General features: G+C 45.4%; 1 protein-coding gene across 1 annotated transcript in view; it reads right to left on the reverse strand.

The window, feature by feature from the left end:
* The window catches only part of syt7b (synaptotagmin VIIb), a 174,085-nt gene that overhangs the window by 92,786 nt on the left and 67,535 nt on the right, over window positions 1-13,764 (reverse strand). The window contains exons 4-6 of the mRNA XM_056278806.1: window positions 10,198-10,277; window positions 8,479-8,481; window positions 474-611 (exon numbers count right to left, since the gene is read on the reverse strand). Of these exons, the coding sequence (XP_056134781.1) occupies window positions 474-611; window positions 8,479-8,481; window positions 10,198-10,277 (221 nt within the window). The remainder of the gene's footprint in view (window positions 1-473; window positions 612-8,478; window positions 8,482-10,197; window positions 10,278-13,764) is intronic.

The raw sequence follows: 13,764 nt of genomic DNA on the forward strand, positions 1-13,764 counted from the left end.
ATGCAAACATGTGAAGACCTGGGATGAGAGAGGACCTCTGTAAAACGATATGTGAACCAGACAGAGTTATAAAATAACACTTTCAGACTCCCTCTGGCTTTTCAATTTGACCTTTACAATGCTTTGCTCTTGGTTCAAAGTCTGTCTTCAGCATATGGGGTAGAGTACAGTATTATGTGCCAATCCACAGAAAAAGCCAACTAGTAGATATTGCCTCCATTTTACTAGCGCCATATGTCTTGATTTATATGTAATGCCAACTGTACATATTCGTGTAATTTCAAATAATGCCCAATTTAAATACTCGCTGCAATGTCCAATCGTATTATTGTAAACCAGACAAAGAGCTCCGTTTTGCTTAAAAAGCTTGGCAAGATGCAGAGAACACAGAAAAAGCTGGATTGCTCTGTCCCCCTTTATCACCGCCCCCGCCCAGGTAGAGGGGTCCCTTACCAGCCGTGACCAAGACTCACTTGGGCGTGAGGCGAGGGTCTCCGTAGGGAGCATAGGGTGACATGTTTAAGAGGAACTCCTTGGGCGGATAGGAGCTCCACCTCTGTTGCACATTGCTGCTGTCATTGTTATTCCAAAAGTCTCTGTCAAGATCGCTGCTGCCGAAAAACAGAGAGAGAGAGAGAGAGAGAGAGAGAGAGAGAGAGAGAGAGAGAGAGAGAGAGAGAGAGAGAGAGAGATACATAAGACAGGTGAGAGAGCTGTAAAAAACAGCATGCAGACACCCACAGTGGAGCAGTGGCAGGGTGTTTGACAGCCGGGAGGCTTGGCATAAGACCGTCAATACACCTATGCCTGTTCATCCACAAAATGAGGTGAGGGCACTACATTGATCGCACACGTTTCGCAAAACTCAGTAATCAATGCATGCTCATGATACGTCGATTGTGCTTTTTCTGTCAGGAATAGCTCATCGCATGAAAGGTTGGTGAAAGACGGCAAAGCAGCCAACATGGAGGAATGAGACTTGACAGCACAGATTACCATTCCCTGAGGGATTAGGAAACAGAGTTAACGCAGAGAGAAAAGCGGTGTCTGAAATGTTGGTGCATTCCATTTTTTTTGGGGGGGGGGTCCCCCTTTTATTCTCCCTAACTGTACTTGGCCAATTACCCCGTTTTCCAAGTCGCTGCTCCACCCTCTCTGCTGATCCGGGGGAGGGCTGCAGACTACCAAATGCCTCATCTGATACATGTGGAGTCGCCAGCCGCTTCTTTTCACCTGACAGTGAGGAGTTTCACCAGGGGGACATAGTGTGTGGGAGGATCACGCTATTCCCCCTAGCCCCCCCCACCCCGAACAGACGCCCCGACTGACCAGAGGAGGCGCTAGTGCAGCGACCAGTATACATAGCCACATCCGGCTTCTCACCCGCCCCCATGTTAGTGCACTCTAGTATATACAAGTATGTTGTGTATTCTGCATACTATCGGGGCATACTTTTCAAAATGTAGAATACAGTATGAACTGATACTATGTACATCACACTCGGTGAACTCACATCAAAGCAGACGTGCTTCGTAACGCCAGAGGAAGAACTCTGCCTCTTTCGCTTTGTTCATCCTTAATTGCGTCTTACCTCTTTATTTATGCTAATAACATATTTTTTAATTAAATTGTTAAAAAACGTCTTCTTTTTTTTTTTTGCATTTGCCAACCCCAGCTGCTGCTCCTTCCAATTCGTTGTCCATGGAAAATTTTCCTTCTGGCAGGCTGTTTCCATGGAAATGACGAAGGCACACGGAATTACAAGACGGTTCCCATCATTTTGTGATGATAAAATCTCCATCCTTCATTATTTCTGCCAATGTTGTATGCGTACACATACATTTTATATACTACATTTGCATACTATTAGTATGTGGTGTGAATAATTCAAACACAGCCAAAGTAACATCACAAGAGTATAACAGTGGACAACAAGTGAAAAGAGAAGTGGCAAAGGGCTAGCCTTGTAGCCACTGTCAACCCGTCCTGTTTAGCTGGAACCACAAAGGATCACATTTATTCACATTGCAACAGACACGTTATTGTGAAAATGCATTTGCATGATTTCCTCTATTTTTGCACATTTGTCACACTGAATGGTTCAGATCTTCATTCAAAACAAAAGACAAGAACCCAAGTAAACACAACATATAGTTTTTAAATGATCATTTCATTTACTAAAGGAAAAAAGTTATCCAGCACCCTTTTCATCCACATGAAAAAGTAATTGGCCCCTTGAACTTAATAACTGGTTGTGCCACCTTTAGCAGCAACAGCTGTAACCAAACACTTCCTATCAGAGATCAGGCTTTCACATCGCTGTAGAGGAATTTTGGCCCACTCTTCTTTGCAGAATTGATGTAATTCGGAGTCATTGGGGGGTTTTCGAGCATGAATTGTTAGTTTAAGATCCTGCCAAAGCCTCTTAATGGGGTTCAAGTCAGGACTTTGATCTGGCCACTCCAAAACCTTAATTTTTTTTTCTTTTGAGCCATTCTGAGGTGGACTCACTCTTGTGTTTTGGATCATTGTCCTGCTGCATAACCTAATTACGCTTCAGCTTCAGATCACGGACTGAGGACTGGGCATTCTCCTTCAGAAATTTCTGGTAGAGAGCAGGATTCATTGTTCCTTCAAAGATGGAGGGTCTTCCAGGCAGCAAAGCAACCCCGCAGCATCCCACGACCACCATCATGCTTGACTGTTCGTATAATGTTCCTATTGTGAAGTGCTGTGTTTGCTTTATGCAGACATTTACCCCCCCCTTTTTTTTCCCCAATCGTACTTGGCCAATTACCCCACTTTTCCGAGCCGTCCCGGTCGCTGTTCCACCTCTCTGCCGAGCCGGGGAGGGCTGCAGACTACCACGCTTCCTCCGATACATGTGGAGTCGCCAGCTGCTTCTTTTCACCTGACAGTGAGGAGTTTTGCCAGAGAGACGTAGCGTGTGGGAGGATCATGCTATTCCCCCCCAGTTCCCCCTCCCCCCTAAACAGGCGCCCTAACCGACCAGAGGAGGCGCTAGTGCAGCGACCAGAACACATATACCTACAGCTGGCTTCCCACCCGCTGACACGGGCAATTGTGTCTGTAGAGATGCCCGACCAAGCTGGAGGTAATACAGGGATTCAAACTGGCAAGCCCTGTGTTGGTAGGCAACGGAATAGACCGCTATGCCACCTGGACGACCCTACAAATTCTTCTATTGACTCCTCTGTCCACAGAACATTATGTCCACAGAACATTATCCCAAAAGGCTTGGGAGTCAATGTGCCTTTCTGCAAATATCAGATGAGCACTAACGTTCCTGTTAGTTAGCAGTGGTATGTGACTTGCAACTCCCCCATGAATTCCATTTTTGCCCTGCTTCTTTTCTCATTGTAGAACCATGAACGATGACCTCAGCTGAGGCTAGAGAGGCCTGCAGTTCTTTGGATGTTGTCCTGGATTTTTTTTTCTGACTTCCTGGATGAGTTTTCGTTACGCCCTTGGAGGCACTTTGGTAGGCCAGTCACTCCTGGGAAGATTCACCACCGTTCAAAGTTTTCTCCATTTGGAGACAATGGCTCCCACTGTGGTTCCCTTGAGTCCCGGACCTTTAGAAATGGCTTTGAAACCCTTTCCATATTGATATATCTCAACAACTTTTTTTCCTCATCTCTTCTGGAATTTCTTTTGATGACGGCATAGTTGAGACTGCCTGTTGAGACCTTGTAGCCTACTTCACATTAATGGTAAGGTTCTGTACAAGTCATAATTAGATTCAACAGGGCTGGCAGTAATCCATCCTGGGTGTGTCTATTCTAACTGAATTCAGTGATCAATTAAATTTGGTTAATTGGTTGATTGAGTAACTGAAGGGGTGATACTTTTTCACACAGGGTTGGTTGGTGGTGGGATAATGTTTTCATTAAATAAATAACATCATCATTTAAAAACGTAATTTTGTGTTTAGCCGGGTTTTCTTCATCTCATATGTATTACATCTTGCATGAAGGTCTGAAACAATTAAGTGTGACAAATGTGCATAAACAGAGGAAATCAGTAAGGGGGCAAATACTTATTCATGGCACTGTAAATAGAAAATAAACCTACAAACAAGCAATTGTGAAACTACAAGGAGTGATGGTGAGTAGCACCAGACAAATGGGAGAAGACAACACCTTTTTCAAGAGTAATTAAATTGCACCCAATAACATTAATAATGGCTCTGTTGGATGGAGGTGGGATAAAGAACCAGCATTGACAGTACTCTTGACAATTGTTAGTGCTGGCTGTCTGTCTGTCAGTACTGACAGATGTGCCGATACATCTAAATCGAATGGATCCATTATTAATCTTATTACCTGCTGCTGTGTTTATCCTGCTATGCCAACAGCACAGAGTACGAAGACCGGCCTGCCATGTTTTTAACCTTTACACTGTTTTTAACCTGTGGCTGTCAGCAAACTCACTAAAATGATCTGGGGTTTAGTTAGTCTTTGAATTCTATTGTATGTTATTTACAAGTCTAATACTGATATTAAGTTGTGCAGTGCTTGCTGTTTCCTTTACTTTGAGGGGGGGGGTTTCCCCCCTTTTTCTCCCCAATTGTACCTAGCCAATGACCCCACTCTTTCGAGCCGTCCCGGTCGCTGCTCCACCCCCTCTGCCGATCCAGGGAGGGCTGCAGACTACCACATGCCTCCTCCGATACATGTGGAGTCGCCAGCCGCTTCACCTGACAGTGAGGAGTTTCACCAGGCGGACGTAGCGCGTGAGAGGATTACGCCCTCCCCACGAACAGGCGCCCCGACCGACCAGAGGAGGCGCTAGTGCAGCGACCAGGACACATACCCACATCCGGCTTCCCACCCGCAGACACGGCCAATTGTGTCTGTAGGGACACCCGACCAAGCCGGAGGCAACACGGGGATTCGAACCGAAGATCCCCATGTTGGTAGGCAACGGAATAGACCGCTACCCTACCCGGACGACCCCCTGTTCCCTCTACTTTTACCAGATACTTCTGCGGGTAAATTACACTGTTTTGCTTTAAGCATGTTTCTTCTATGCCTGCAGATTTACTGTCCAAAGCAATCACACTGTTTGTTACATGTGCACCAAAGGATGAAACCAAGCTCTTCGTCTCATGTTTGTTTTTATGCCTACATAAACCTCGCCCCCACATCCCCCTGTAGCATGTCTGTGAATGTTCTCATTCATCCGGGTCATAGCTATCCAAAGGAATTGAATCAAGTGCAACTGGACTTGGTTATACAGTGCATCCGGAAAGTATCCACACCCCTTCACTTTCCCCACATTTTGTTATGTTACAGCCTTATTCCAAAATGGATTAAATTCCTTTTTTTTCTCATCAATCTACACACAATACCCCATAATGACAAAGTGAAAAAGGTTTTGTAGAAATTTTTGCAAATTTATTAAAAATAAAAAACTGAAATATTGCATGTACATAAGTATTCACACTCAAAATCGAGCTGAGGTTCATCCTGTTTCCGCTGATCATCCTTGAGATGTTTCTACATCTTGACTGGAGTCCACCTGTAGTAAATTCAATTGCTTGGACACGATTTGGAAAGGCACACACCTGTCTATACGAGAGATCAGCGTTATCTGTGTTGGAGCCTAGTCCAACAGTTGGTCTCGAGGCATAATATGCCTATGTCCCCGTCTCGAGACATAGCTCTCGAGACATTTGTCCACCTCTGGACGTTTTGCTCCTAACGGACATTTGGGACATTTTTGGATGGCCTAGCTGAATGAGAAGGTAAGGAAGTGTTCGCGACTAATTAATTAATAATTCTGTTGAAACAAAAATAAAGTAGTAGGCCCAGCTATAGAAAGCTGGGTGTTTCATGAACAATATTGTAACCGGTTATTTTCTTGCGTGGTGCGGGATTCGATACAGCGTGTACTGCAGTGTTTCTCAACCTTTTTGGGGTCCTGGACCCCCTGCGTATTTTTGATCTACCCTGAGGACCCCTCCACCTGATCTTGGGGGAGGGGGGTTGCAATTTGATAGAAACAGTAGAAACTGCATTTTAAATTGCATTATAGCATTTATTCACTCTTTGGGGCAAAAATAAGAGCTTTCAGTTGTAACTTAGATATAGTTAACGAAACAGAATTCTTATGCAGTAACTTTCAGATATATGTAACAAAACAGAATATGTATGCAGTAACTTTCAGATATATGTAACAACAGAATGTTTATGCAGTAACTTTTAACAATGCAAACGGGAGCGAGATCTCTTATTAAAATACATAAATTACACTTGTGAAACAGATGTAATTAGAGAAAAAGTCCTGTTACCCTTTATAGTTTAGGTAGATAAAGGTCTCAGCCACATTTGAGTAAAATAATCCTATTTCTATAAATGTCATAGGATCTTTTTTCTAAAGATATTTTATTTTCACGGACCCCTTGCAATTACACCACGGACCACTAGGGGTCCGCGGACCCCCGGTTGAGAAACACTGGTGTACTGCACCACAAGGCGACATCACTAACCGCTCGGCTAAAGGGTCAGACCCGTTAGCTAGGGGCTAACGTGTCTTATTAGTAGTTTACAATATTATATGTTGTTTTCATTAGTAATGACGCGATCGGGGATTTACGTTACTTTGACTGATGTAAAATGTAGCTAATGTTAGCTAGCGGGTGAAACGGATACACAATCTCCCACTACACAACTGCAACAATGTTAATTTTTACCTGTAATAAAATGTCTCCCACAAATCCGGTCATGACTGGCTGGTTTCCATCCTCCTCCCAGCTCAGCACAAGCAAGTCTTCCTGGCAATGTCGCTAACTTTGTAACGTTAGCAGTGCTCTTCGTCCGTTTTACCCTCTGTACCCACAGACTTCGCTAGGTAGATTCAGATTTATCTGATGCAAAACGGAAAAAGCCTAAAAACTTGTTTGCCGGGGTACATTTGGCATTACAGCCCCACACACAGCACGATTTCGGCATTTTGAAAAGTAATTTGTCTGTTCAACTAGTGCTATCTAACCATTATGTACGTTAGCTACTAGGCGCTACCCAGCTACTGGAATCCACCCGGAAGTAGCTTGGCGCTCTTTGTTTACAAACATTCTGATCTCCCTTATATAAGGTCCCACTGTTGACAGTGCATGTCAGAGCAGAAACCAAGCCATGAAGTCAAAGGAATTGTCTGTGGACCTCCGAGACAGGATTGTATCGAGGCACAGATCTGGGGAAGGGTACAAAAAAATGTCTACAGCTTTGAAGGTCCCGAAGAGCACAGTGGTCTCCATCATTCATAAATGGAAGAAGTTTGGATCCACCAGGACTCTTCCTAGAGCTGGCCGCCCAACCAAACTGAGCAATCGGGGGAGAAGGGCCTTGGTCAGGGAGGTGACCAAGAACCCGATGGTCACTCTGACAGAGCTCCAGCGTTCCTCTGTGGAGATGGGAGAACCTTCCAGAAGGACAACCATCTCTGCAGCACTCCCCCAATCAGGCCTTTATGGTAGAGTGGCCAGACGGAAGCCTCTGCTCAGTAAAAGGCACATGACAGCCTGCTTGGAGTTTGCCAGAAAGCACCTAAAGGACTCTCGGACCATGAGAAACAAGATTCTCTGGTCTGATGAAACCGAGATTGAACTCTTTGGCCTGAATGCCAAACGTCACGTCTGGAGGAAACCAGGCACCTCTCATCAACTTGCTAATTCATCTCTACAGTGAAGCATGGTGGTGGCAGCATCATGCTGTGGGGATGTTTTTCAGCAGCAGGAACTGGGAGTCAGGATCGAGGGAAAGATGAATGGAGCAAAGTACAGGGAGATCGTTGATGAAAACCTGCTCCAGAGCACTCAGGACCTCAGACTGGGGCGAAGGTTTACCTTTCAACATGACAACGACCCTAAGCACACAGCCAAGACAACGAAGGAGTGGCTTCGGGACAAGTCTGTGAATGTCCTTGAGTGGCCCAGCCAGAGCCCAGACTTGAACCCCATTGAACATCTCTGGAAAGACCTGAAAATAGCTGTGCAGCGATGCTCCCCATCTAACCTTGCAGAGCTCGAGAAGATCTGCAGAGAAGAATGGGAGAAATACCCCAAATATAGGTGTGCCAAGCTTATAGCTTCGTACCCAAGAAGACTTGAGGCTGTAATCGCTGCCAAGGGTGCCTCAACCAAGTACTGAGTAAAGGGTGTGAATACTTATGTACATGCAATATTTCAGTTTTTTATTTTTAATAAATTTGCAAAAATTTCTACAAAACCTTTTTCGCTTTGCTTTATCATTATGGGGTATTGTATGTAGATTGATGAAGGAAAAAAAGGAATTTAATCCATTTTGTAATAAGGCTGTAACATAACAAAATGTGGGGAAAGTGAAGGGCTGTGAATACTTTCCGGATGCACTGTGTATCCATGAAGACGTTTTGCCTCTCATCCAACAGGCTTCATCAGTTCGTGCTTTTCTGACTAGACCAAGCTAGTCTGACTGGCTGGTGATGAAACTCAGATATTTAGCCTCTTTGGAGTCATTATCAGAGCTATTGATGTCAAGGCTCTTTTGTGTTCCAATGTTTAGCAACGACAGTCATTATCAGAGCTATTGATGTCAAGGCTCTTTTGTGTTCCAATGTTTAGCAACGACAGTCGTTGGAGGTGTTAGTTTTGACTTCGTTAGTGCTCCATTCAGTGGTCATGAGTCGTTGGAGCCGTTAGTGTCCGACTGTTGTTCTTGGAGGCTAAGCTTATGTGACGTCCACATTGGGGAAGACAGGAGCCTCCACATTGGGGTTTACAGGAAACCTACACACACAAACCAATATCTACTTTTCGACTCACACCACCCTCTGGAACACAAACTGGGCGTCATCAGAACTCTGCAACACAGAGCTGATAATGTGCCCAGCAGTTCTCAGGCCCAACGGAAAGAACACAAACACCTGCGGGAAGCTCTAAAAACCTGCGGCTACCCCAGTTGGACCTTTGTGAAAACTGCAACACGTTCCAGAAAGACCAACCGGGTGAGCGACGAGGAGAAGAGGAACAGAAGGAATAACATAGTCAACCCGTATGTTTCTGGGGTGTTCGAGAAACTCAGGAGAATTTTTAAAAAAACACCGCATCCCGGTATACTTCAAACCCAGCAACACACTCCGACAAAAACTGGTTCATCCCAAAGACCGTGTACCACACACCCAGAAAAGCAATCTGGTGTATGCTGTACAATGCAATGAGGATTGCGCTGACCTATACATAGGAGAAACCAAACAACCACTACACAAACGGATGGCTCAACACAGAAGGCCAAACTCCTCAGGACAAGACTCAGCAGTCTATCTACACCTAAAGGAGAAGACACACTCCTTCGAGGACAGCAACGTACACATTTTGGACAGAGAAGATAGATGGTTTGAAAGAGGGGTGAAGGAAGCCATCTATGCGAAACTGGAAAAACCATCCCTCAACAGAGGAGGAGGTCTGCAACACCACCTATCTCCCACTTACAATGCCGTCCTTTCATCTCTAGCCAGGAGACTCAAAAGCTTAACCTCCAAGAACAACGGTCGGTCACTAACGGCTCCAACAACTCATGACTACTGAATGGAGCACTAACGAAGTCGAAACTAACCCCTCCAACGACTGTCGTTGCTAAACATCGGAACACAAAAGAGCCATTGACATCAATAGCTCTGATAATGACTCCAAAGAGGCTAAATAGCCGAGTTTCATCACCAGCCAGTCAGACTAGCTTGGTCTAGTCAGAAAGGCACGAACTGATGAAGCCTCTTGGATGAGAGGTGAAACGTCTTCACAGATATATAACCAAGTCCAGTTGCACTTGATTCAATTCCTTTGGTTTCCCATTTACATGCACACCTTAAACCTTGAATAATGTAATGTAGGGTCTCCCTTAAGTTTACAAAAACCATCAGAACATAACCTCTCCAACAATGTGGTGTAAAGCAACATTAACATTTCAACTCCCATGGATGATGTTTCATAAAACAAGGAAAAATGTTAAGTGCACATCCCAAACCATGACAGGAACAGTATCGACGGACTCTTCAAACTAAACTCAATGCAGTCGGGAAACACAAAGCTGTTAAAATTTGATGGTATCAACACACCATGCCTGATTTCAATGGGCCTCTAACCAAGCCCTCCCACCACCACCACCACCACCACCACCTCCAGTGCCCGGAACCTACTTGATGGCTTTATTTTCCCCTCGACCTCTCACAGAGTCTGGAGAGCTAGCAGCCTCCACCCCAGGCATATTCCTCTTCCCCTGCAGAGACGGAGGAAAAGAGAAAGAGTCAAAGCGTAATAGAAAAGGGAAAAGAGAGAGACAGAGCGAGAGAGAAAGAGAGAGAGAGAGAGAGACTGAGTCATATCGTGGCCATCAGTTTCATGTGAAAATATTTTACAAATGAATTCATTAAGAAGTCTTTACAGTGCCACTGGGCAGCAAAATTCTAGTGAAAAAACGATAAATACAAAAAAAAGGGGGGGGGGTAAAAAAAAGAAGAAAGAAGGATGAATAGCTTGGCTCTTGGGATCCATTCGGGATGTTGCACTAATCCACCTCCATAAAATGCAAATCCGCACTGCTCACTCAAACGGCTCCTTCACCCACTTTAACATGACATGACAAGCCTTGCACAGAAGCACACGCACACACACACACACACACACACACACACGCACACACAATTAATTATCTTTCCATACACCAAGATTTACATCAGGCAAATTTCACAAATTACTTTTTATAATCACTGTGATATTCTAAAATTGAAATAGTTATGTGTAAAAATATAGCCACAATTTTCACATTCAACAAATATTAAACAAGCAGACTTGTTGGAAAAACATGACGCTAAGATAACAGGGATTACTATTCTCAGTGCAGCAGTGTCCTTCAGCCTCCTCTCCTCCTAGAATTCACACACACACACATACACACACAATGTGAACTGGGGGGGGGGTCTCACAAGATAAATATTCAACAAGATGTCGGAGAAAGACAACACCAGTCAGACAAGACCCCCCCCCCCATCTAATGAGGGTCACTGTGCTACCTGGGAACTCTTGGGGTCCCATAAAGGAGTTAATGCAGGGAACGTGGGGTCCAAGTGTGGGTGGGAGCAGACCAGCCTGTTCAGTCGTGACCACAATCACCGTCCTAATAACTCTGACAGGGTAGACCGTTACAGTGGTGTCAACCTGTTGTGCGTTAAGTTTTGTGAAGTGCAACATAAGTGGTGTAAACATGTTTAGCTAAAACTATACAGCTAGTCTGGGGAGCATAGCGAGCTATTCCGTTGCTTACCAACATGGGAATCGCTGGTTCGAATCCCCGTGTTACCTCCGGCTTGGTCGGGTGTCCCTACAGACACAATTGGCCGTGTCTGCGGGTGGGAAGCCGGATGTGGGTATGTGTACTGGTTGCTGCACTAGCGCCTCCTCTGGTCGGTCAGGGCGCCTGTTCGTCGGGGAGGGGGGACTGGGGGGAATAGTGTGATCCTCCCACGTGCTACATCCCCCTGGGGAAACTCCTCACTGTCAGGTGAAAAGCGGCTGGTGACTCCACATGTATGGGAGGAGGCATGTGGTAGTCTGCCGCCCTCCCCGGGTCGGCAGAGGGGGTGGAGCAGCACCCAGGAAAAGAAAAAAAGCAACAATGTGCAATTTTTCTATTAATTTCACGTACAAAGCGTGATCATTTTTCATCATGCACAGGAAATGAGAGTCGCTATGAGGCACGATAAAAATGAGAATAGGATTTTAGATGGTTTTTTTTGTTGTTTAGCAATGGACCACAAGTGTTTGGCTGCAACCAAACCGGTGATCCCCATGTTGGTAGGCAATGGAATAGACCGCTACACTGCCCGGACGCCACAATGTTGCTTTAAGGAGACATAGTGCCACGCTTTTATCATAGATATAGCCGTGGCACCTAGTAGCAGAGTGGTGGATGGGGGACAGGGCCGTCCAGGGCCAACTGAACCATGAGGACTCCTGGGCAGCATCGTAGGGGCCCACATCACCTGCAGGCAGATATTTTTAGTTGTTTTCACACAACTGTAGCTGTTGGGGTGGGGTGCATTTGGAATTATGAGCTGTAATTCCAAATTCCCTTGGGAGTGATCTGTCACTTGAGATCCCTTCCAAGGGTGTGGGTGCAATCCCCAAAATGTCCCCTTGCTACCGCTTTGCCAACCCACGTATGAATCTCTAGAATTGCCACTGGTTGGTGTAGGGGCAAACTGACTTAAATACATTAAAAACTGTAAAACTGCGAGGGTTTTCTCACTCCGCAGTGTCCTGTGTGTGTTTTGACAGAGGTGGTCAACTGACAATCAAGTACAATATTGGTGCCCGAAGACCCCTATGTTGAACCTTGACATTAATAAATTACAGCAGCCATCAACATAAAACACTTCTGATTCTTTCTGGGGGGGGAAAAACCCCCATTAAAGTGAACAGATTGGACACCTTGACAGAAATCCATACTGCCGCTGTTTGACACTGACAGGATATGGTAAAAAAATAAAAACAACCCGTGAGTCCATGCATCCCATTCTGCCATATGTCGACACAGGAGGGTGGCAGTGTTTGTTTTTTGGTACAGTCCTTTAGGAAAATATATCTGAACGCTACAGGACATAAAGATCATTCCCAATCTGATGCCTCCCTCGACAGCCGCAGTGTCTGCGTCTGTGATGTGACAGTCCTCCCACGCTGACTACCGGTGCTTCTTCTGTCTTCCTTGTTTGTCTCCGTTCACAAGCAACTTGTGGATGGAGTTGGGAGGGATGTCAGTGCTAATGAGACACACCTGCCTAGTTCCCGGTGCGTCCAAGGCTTTAAAGCCTGGGCCATTTAGTCTCTCACTCCTGATCCCCCCCACCTACATCTTTTGGTTTGTTGTCTGTTGTCTTTTGTTTTAACTTCGAGCAAGATAATCTCCATTTAACTTTTGGCATCCGTTTCCCACTCTTGTGACATTCCTGAGCCAGTTTGTGGCGGCGACGTCTCCTGCATTATAACGGTTCCGTGATCGTGACAATTAAATTCAGCGTGCCAATATCGCTCTCCCGGTTGCCAGGTCTCAATACAACTGAACATCTGTGAGAAGAAAGGCAACAAGCTATTTGAAGGAGAGATCAACTACCCGCCAATTCAGCACAACTGGGGACCTCATTGGAGTCCACATGCAATAACATAGCTGTGGTGTCACTTCCAACACTTTGCTGAGTCTACATCTACGCTGGCCCAATTTCTTGAGGCCGCTCTGAGTGGAACACATATTTGTACACTTGCTATACATGTACTTGCCAGAAATTAACATACAAAGTGCACAATTACAAACTGATACCCACTATGTTCCCAAACAGCATAGGGGCAATCACATGTCCACACTTGGGCACAAAAATATATTTGCACAAACATTTAATTTATAGGAATGAGATGTGGCACCTGGTGTTAAATGTTTCTGTCGTTTGACGCTCCCGTTTTTTTTTTTTTTTTAAAGTTTGAGTCAATACTGAAAGTTTCTCCATCGTTGCCCACGTGAGCACTTAAGTCCCCCAGCAGAACTATAGAGTCCCGAGGCGGAGCCCTATCCAGGACACTACCCACAGACTCCAAGAAGGCGCGGGACTACATGTCCAATCTGGCCTGGGAACGCCTTGGGATCCCCCAGGAGGAGCTGGAGGGCATTGCTGGGGAGAGGGACGTCTGGAGTGCCCTACTTAGCTTGCTGCCACCGC

Source organism: Lampris incognitus, chromosome 4, assembly GCF_029633865.1.
Source record: "Lampris incognitus isolate fLamInc1 chromosome 4, fLamInc1.hap2, whole genome shotgun sequence".
NCBI lineage: Eukaryota > Metazoa > Chordata > Actinopteri > Lampriformes > Lampridae > Lampris > Lampris incognitus.